The 7,577-nt window shown below is 40.1% G+C and overlaps 1 protein-coding gene across 1 annotated transcript in view; it reads right to left on the bottom strand.

Moving 5' to 3' along the window:
- The window catches only part of ERN1 (endoplasmic reticulum to nucleus signaling 1), a 29,902-nt gene extending 24,828 nt beyond the window's left edge, over window positions 1-5,074 (bottom strand). The window contains exons 1-4 of the mRNA XM_044675138.1: window positions 5,020-5,074; window positions 2,747-2,982; window positions 514-699; window positions 391-464 (exon numbers count right to left, since the gene is read on the bottom strand). Of these exons, the coding sequence (XP_044531073.1) occupies window positions 391-464; window positions 514-699; window positions 2,747-2,982; window positions 5,020-5,074 (551 nt within the window). The remainder of the gene's footprint in view (window positions 1-390; window positions 465-513; window positions 700-2,746; window positions 2,983-5,019) is intronic.
- Window positions 5,075-7,577: the final 2,503 nt, after the last annotated feature.

Raw genomic sequence — 7,577 nt, forward strand, 5'->3', positions numbered from 1 at the left:
TAGAATAGAATAGAATAGAATAGAATAGAATAGAATAGAATAGAATAGAATAGAATAGAATAGAAGAATAGCATAGAATAGAAGAGGATAGAATAGAATAGAATAGAATAGGACAGGATAGGATAGGACAGGATAGGATAGGACAGGATAGGATAGGATAGGATAGGATAGGATAGGATAGGATAGGATAGGATAGAATAGAATAGAATAGAATAGAATAGAATAGAATAGAATAGAATAGAATAGAATAGGTTAATCCAGGGAGAAATGAGAGACCTGTCCTTGGTGATGTTTAGGCAAAGGTTAGATGACCACTTCCATCAAGGATGCTGTGAAAGAGGTCACTAACATGGATAAAAAGGAATCTTTTTAGCTCTAAGACCAACTCACCATTCATTCATCCATCCATTCATGAAGCACCGGACAATCACTGCTGTGATGGGAAGGAGCAAACAGATTGCCAACTAGAAAAGCAGGGCTAATAAAGATTAGCTCCAAGAGAAGGGATCTTACCATTGGGTAGGTGATGACGAAGGCAACCCATCCAATAAGAAGGAAGGTACACAGGATGATTGTAGCCATGTCCTTCAACATGGAGTCCACTGCAGCCTCTGTTTTTACTGGCGTTCGAGTGAATTCAATATCTTGACGAGTAGTAGGAGTTGGTTCTTCTGTGTGCCGGTCAACTATTTTGATAACCTTCTATAGAAGAAAGGGTCTACTTCACTGCAAAAGCCCCTTTCCCAGTGCCAAAGCTTTGAAAGCCAACAACAAAAGGCTCTTGGTTTCTGGGCTTCCCTCTATGGGTCTCCGTGACTTAACTATTTACTTATCACTGTACGTCCTAGAAACCTGAAACCCCAACAGCATAAAATAAAGGAATCCATTCCATGGTCTGGAATCTTAACAGCACCTAGGACTTTTTAAATCTCTCAGAGAAAAATTTAACCCCATTCCTTACTACCACCTTTTGTTATTTGTCCTTTCTTTCCTTTTTTTTTTTCCATCTTAGAATCAATACTGTCTAAATCCAGTACTCTGTCCACTATAGTTTTTTTTAATTTAAACCCTTACCTTTCACCTTAGAATCAATACTATGTATCGGTTCCAAGGCAGAAGAGTGGTAAGGGCTAGGCAATGGGAATTAAGGGACTTGCCCCGGGTCACACAGCTAGGAAATGTCTGAAGCCATATTTGAACTCAGGACTCTCAATCCACTGTGCCACTTAGCTGCCCCCTTATCCTTCATTTTCAAAAGAGGATCAATGACAACACAGGGTGATATCTTGACTTGTGCATGAATTGGATTTAAGTGAGTCAGAGTTGCGCAAAGTTATCAGCCTCACTGTCTCTTCCAGAATCACTGAAGTCCAGTGGCAAGACAAAAAGTCTTTATTTTTAAATTATAAGAATTAGATTTTCTAGTCATTTTTCAGTTTTACTAGTAGACTCTGAAATGAGTTACCACAGTTTGCTCACCTTCTCCAGGCTATGTCTATAACAGGGTACCATTTCCTAAGTTTAAGTGATATTATTGGCAGATAACAATGGACAAGACAGCAAAAGCACAAGTCTCCTTGATGGGAGGCAAGTTGGCTTGAGTTCAATTCTCTCAGCCAGTTACTAGCTGTGTGTTCTAGAGCCTGGATTTGATTCCCACAGCCAATGCTCACTGACCATGTTTCCAGAGGCATAGCAGAGGCTCAGTTTCTACATTTGTAAAATGGGGATAATAATGTCCACAGCACTCCAGTAAAGTAAAGAATAATTGGAATCATCTTTGTAAAGTGTTAAATAGCTCTGTTTTTTCTGAACTGTTTTCTTTCCCTGTTTTCTTTCCCAGTGACAAAGAATAATGCCAGCTTTTTCACACTAGATTACTATAATGGCCCTAGTCTCCTTTTCTTTCTTTTTTTTTTTTTTCTGGGTTATAGTTGTATTATCACACAAAACATATTTCTCCAGTCTCCTTTTAATGCATCCTGCATACAGCTCCCAAGATACACTCCCCCAAATCCTGTTTTTACCATGTTACTCCCAATCCAAAAACTTTCCAGGGGGCAGCTGGGCGGCTCAGTGGCTTGAGAGTCAGGCTCAGAAATGGGAGGTCCTGGGTTCAAATCTGACCTCAGATCCTTCCTAGCTGTGTGATTCTAGGCCAGTAACCCCAATAGCCTAACCCTTACCAATACATAATATTGATTCTCAGACAGAAGATAAGGGTTTAAAGATAAAAACCTTCTATAGCTCCCTCTTTCTTCCTCCATCAAGTCTAGTTTTGGGTAGTGAATAACCCTTCACTTATCCAACTTCATTTCCTACTATTCCACCACAAGGATCCTCTGCTTTGGCCAGGCCTGTCTTTCCACCGTCTTAGGGATAGGACATGCTCATTTCTTCCTCTGTGTACTTTTATTAATGTCCTCTCCCTCACTTTGGATGTCTCCTCTAGTTCTTGTATGGAGCGACAGCCAAAGCATCATTCCAGAAGCCTTCCCCAAATGTCCCAACCAGTCACCTTCTCTTCAGAATGCCTGCAGTGCTTATAGTTTATGTCATGCAAAATGGCGCCCTTGATCTGACACCATCTCCAGTCCCCGAGCCTAATCTTGCCTCCCTCTCCTGAACGGCCCGTGATCTTGAGGCCAAAGGCCACATCTTATATTTTTTTGCCTGCATTTAATACTTTCCTACATCTAAAACAGTGTCGGACAACACATGCTGACTGAGACTTCCATTCACCCACCTCGTCAAAACTCTTCTCTGAATCAGCAGGGATCACATTTTCAGGATGTCGGGGCAGTTTGTGGGGGAATTTCTCCAGGATTGTGGTAGAAGCAGACAGAGGGATCTCATGATGTCCTGAGAGAGAAAACAAGAGGGCTTCATTAGCAAATAATGTCTGATGATGATGAAAATAGTTTTGCCTTCTCAGACCCCTACAGACCCTTTCTGGGGTCCTAGAACCATACTTGAGAACCCCTGGATGAAAGAGTACAAGATCCTGTGTCTGAGTAGGACAAGAAGAAAGCCTTTGACTTAGTAACTCATTTAAAGACTCTCTCCCAACAAAAAGTCTCTCTTGCCTATTGTAAGGTTATATAAATGATTAGACAGCTTTAACGACAAAGATAATTTTGTTCAACAATTCTGTAAATATAAATACCAAGAGACACAAACAATAGTTCTTTTCTGTCTCCCATTTGTTGGCTCCTTATTCTAATCCTTCCCACCACCCTTATAATTGCCAGTCGGGGAAGAAACTATAATTAAAGATTGGGGGGCAGAGGGCTAGGTGGCTCAGTGGATAGAGCACCAGGTTTGGGGTTGGGAGATCCTGGGTTCAAATGGCCTCAGATATTTCCTAGTAGTGGGACCCTGGGCAAGTCACTTAACTCCAGTTGTTCTTCTACTTTGGAACTGATAATGAAGCATTGATTCCAAGATGGAAGTTAGGGTTAAAAAAAAAAAAATTGTGTGTTGTTGTTCAGTTGTGTCTAACTCTTCATGACATTTGGGGTTTTCTTTGGCAAACCATTTCCTTCTCCATTTCATTTTACAGATGAAGAAATTAAGATAAACAGGGTTAAAGGACTTGCCCAGGGTCACATAGCTAGTAAGATGTCTGAGGCCAGATTCGAACTCAGGAAGATGGGTCTTCTTGACTTTAGGCCTGGTGCTCTGTCCACTACACCACCTATTCCTGAAAGTGAATTAAAGATCTTTTCTTGGGCTGGCTAGAGCACAAACTTTGATTACTTCTTTAATTATTTTTTATTGTTATTTAAACCATTATTTTCTATCTTGGGAACAGCTGTAAGATAAACAAAGCTTGGCATACAAAGTTAAGTGACTTGTCCAGGATCACACAGCTAAGAAGGGTCTGAGGCCACATTTGAACCCAGGTCCTTCCAACTGGCACTCTATCTACTGTGTCACTTAGCTGTCCCTAAATCTTTCATTTGCAATATGTTTGTAAAAGAATGACCTGCTGGAGAAGTTGGCCTCTCCCAAAAGTGGAAGGATGAGTTAGACAATAAAAGGTTAAGCCTAGAGGATGAATAGAGGAAGAGGGGGCATGAGAGGGTCCTTGGGAAAGAGATAAATAAAAATAAGATCAGGATCCAATTAGAATGAAGGTTTTAGAAATTATGGTAGCTAGTTGTGTGGGGAATGGTTTAGTGAAAAGGCCATTTTAGGACTACCTGTGTAACACTGGATAAATGCCTTAACCTCTCTGGGGTATCAGTTTCCTTGGCCACAAAATAAAAGGATTAGGTTAGATGACAACCTCTAAGCAGGGGGTGGGTGGGTGTTGTAAACAATTCATTCAATTTAATTAAATAACTAATAACTAGTACTCTGGGGGAAAAATTTATCTTGTATTATTAACATTTTCCTCATTGCTTTCTTAAGTCTAGATGATCCATAAAACCATAAATCAAACCCACATTTGTAGTCTTTACTGACTTCTGTGATAGAAATGCTCACGCTTTTCATTTTAACCATGGCCTCCTTTCTAGCTTGTCATAGTAACTGGCAAATAGTTGGTGCTAAATAAATGTTTATTAATTATTGATCCCTAATTATTATATATTATTAATTAATTATTGAGCCTAGAAATGCTGGCCTTACAGCAGGGATTCTTAACCCTGAGGGCTATGAATAGTTTCATTCTGATAAATGTATTTCAATTAAATTGACATTTGTATTCATGCATTTAAAAAACATTATTCTAGGGGGTGGGAGGCATCTAGTTGGTATAATGGATAGATTGCCAAGCCTGGAGTCAAGAGGACCTTGGGTTCAAATCTAGCTCCACCGCTACCTAGCTCTATGACCCTGGAAAAGTAACTTAACCTCAATTGCATAACCCTTGTCAATCTTCTGTCTTAGAATCGATCCTGACAAAAGGTAAGGGTTTATAACAAAACAAAACAAAAAACCCCACAGGCTTCATCAGACTGCCAAAGAGCTCCAAGACATAAAAATAATGAAGAAGATCTGCCTTAAATGCACCTTGAGCGATCGGGTCATTTTCCATAGGCTCCAGGATCTGAGGTCCAGTGGCCATTCTCCCGTGAGGCTCTAAGTCTGCTTTTGTCCACCAGAGGCCAGTATATCACTATCTAAACTGAAGCAACACTATCCAGAGCTGAAGGAAAGGGGATGATGGTAGGACCCCAAGTGAGAAAATGGGAAAATGGGTTTCATCTCACCCTCCATTCCAAAGCCAGGCATGGGGCTTCTCTCCCATATCCTTCACTCGTGATTAGCCAGTACTCACCACTTCCCTTGCAAGCTCCCAGCCTCAGGGCCATTATAGCCTAAACATTAGCTGCACAGAGAACCATGTGGAAATTCATTTCTCCCTCCCTTCCCAGCATGTCTGGTCCCTCCCCACATTATCCTTTGACAGGTCCACTCTGGACAGGGAAAGACAATGACCAATGAATAAAAGCCCCCTCCTCTCTTTCCCTTTGGAATTATCTTTCCTCCCCAAATCCAATCTTCTTTCAAACCCCTCTATTTCTGTTGACAGAATTACGGACAGAAATTTTGGTGTCGTTCTTGTTTCTTCACTTCCACTCACCCCACATATCCAAGCAGTCCAATCTTCCATTTTCTAACATCTCTCCCTTCCAGGCCCTTCTGTCTACTCACACAATTGCAGCCCTGGTTGCCAAGGCTGTCTCCTTCCCTCCCCCCCACCCTCACCCTCCATCCCCAGGTACCACCAATACCTGCTCTGTCCTCTCCCATCTGCCTCCTGGTTATCCTAAATTCCTTCAAGAACCAGCTTAAATTCCATCTTTGGCAAGAGGTTTTTCCTCTTCCCCAGTGCCTTTTCTCCAAGATTCCCTTTCCTCTATATTGTCTATATCTTGTATGTAGAATTACTTACATGTTGTTTCCCCCACTATAATGTATATTCCATAAAGGTGAGACTCATGCTTTTTTTTTTCTTTCTACCCCAAGGCTTAGCACATAATATTAAAGTGCTTAGGACGAAATGTTTATTGACTTATTAATTAGTCCCCCTCCTTAAAGTCCCTTCCAACTCCAATCCACCTTCCACATGCTTACCAAAATTTTCTTAAGTCTAGATTTGGGGGGCAGCTAGGTGGCTCAGTGGATGGAGAGCCAGGCCCAGAGATGGAAGGTCTTGGGTTCAAATCTGGCCTCAGATACTTCCTAGCTGGGTGACCCTGGGCAAGTCACTTAACCCCCATTGCCTAGCCCTTACCACTCTTCTGCCTTGGAGAATACTTAGTATTGATTCTAAGACAGAAAGTCAGGGTTTAAAAAAAAAAAAGTCTAGATTTGGCCATGTCACATAGTTTCTCCTCTCTCTTTCCTGGAAATCAACTTTAGTGGCTTAACACCCATAGTGTCAATATTGACATTTAAAAACTCTTCCCCATCTGGCACCAACCAACCTGCTTTCCCAGGCTTCTCATACAGGGTGTCCCAAAATTCTTGGTGCAGTGTTTTTTAACTTATTAAAGTTTAAACTACTCTAAGCCTTTTGGAATACCCTGAATATTATTCCCTTTCCAGTATGCTTTATACTGGCTTTCTTGTTAATTCACAAATTTACATAAAAAATTCAGTTAAATATCCAAACATGGACTAGGAATTAATTAGTGCATGATAACATCCAATAAGCAGAATCACGTAAAGAAAGAAAAGGGAATCAATTTAGATTAAAAACTTTCTGAGTTGGAATCTGAGACAATGTGTTTTTGCTCACTTCTTTTTCCCCCCATATTGTATATGGTAAATGGTGGGCCACGTGCAGAAAGTGTTTCTTGGTTAAAGGCTGCTGACTTTTATGACCAATTGTTTGATATAAATTATTTGATAATTACACCAAATTTCTTTCAATTAAAAATTATCTTAAAAAAAAAGAAGAAGAAGAAATTCACCTGCTTGGTTTAGCTATATTGAGCAAGTTAACTGAACATTTTGGGGGGGGGAGTGTCAATTAGTTGTTTCCTACTCTTCCTGATCTAGGCTTCTCTTGGCAAAGATACTGAAGTGGTTTTCCATTTTCTTCTCCAGTTCATTTTACAGATGAGGTACTTCAGGCAAAAAGGTTATGTGACTGGCCCAGGGTCACACAGCTTTTAAGTTTCTGAGACTAGTTTGAATTTAGGTCCTCTTGACTCTAGGGCCAGCATTCTATCCACTGCACCACTCTAACAAATAATTATTATTTACAAATCTATCTAATCCTTCTACACAGACACATTTCCCAAAAATAATGAAATGCATTCAAGAACAAAAAGATTGTTTTTGTGCTGAGGATAAATATAATTCTAAGTAACTAAAAATATTATTTGTAGAATAGAGTAAAATATTCTGATATTAGTATAAGCTTTATAACGTACATAACAGTTTATATAAATGCTTATAAATGTGTATCTAGAGGTAGCTAGAGATGGACAGTTATTTAAGTATTGATTACAGATAAATAGACAATAGAAAGAGAGGTGTAGCTATGGATAGAGAACTATAGATGATAAGACAACAGGAAGGAAGGAAGGAAGGAAGGAAGGAAGGAAGGAAGGAAG

This window comes from Gracilinanus agilis, chromosome 4 (genome assembly GCF_016433145.1).
Source record: "Gracilinanus agilis isolate LMUSP501 chromosome 4, AgileGrace, whole genome shotgun sequence".
In the NCBI taxonomy this organism is placed as follows: domain Eukaryota; kingdom Metazoa; phylum Chordata; class Mammalia; order Didelphimorphia; family Didelphidae; genus Gracilinanus; species Gracilinanus agilis.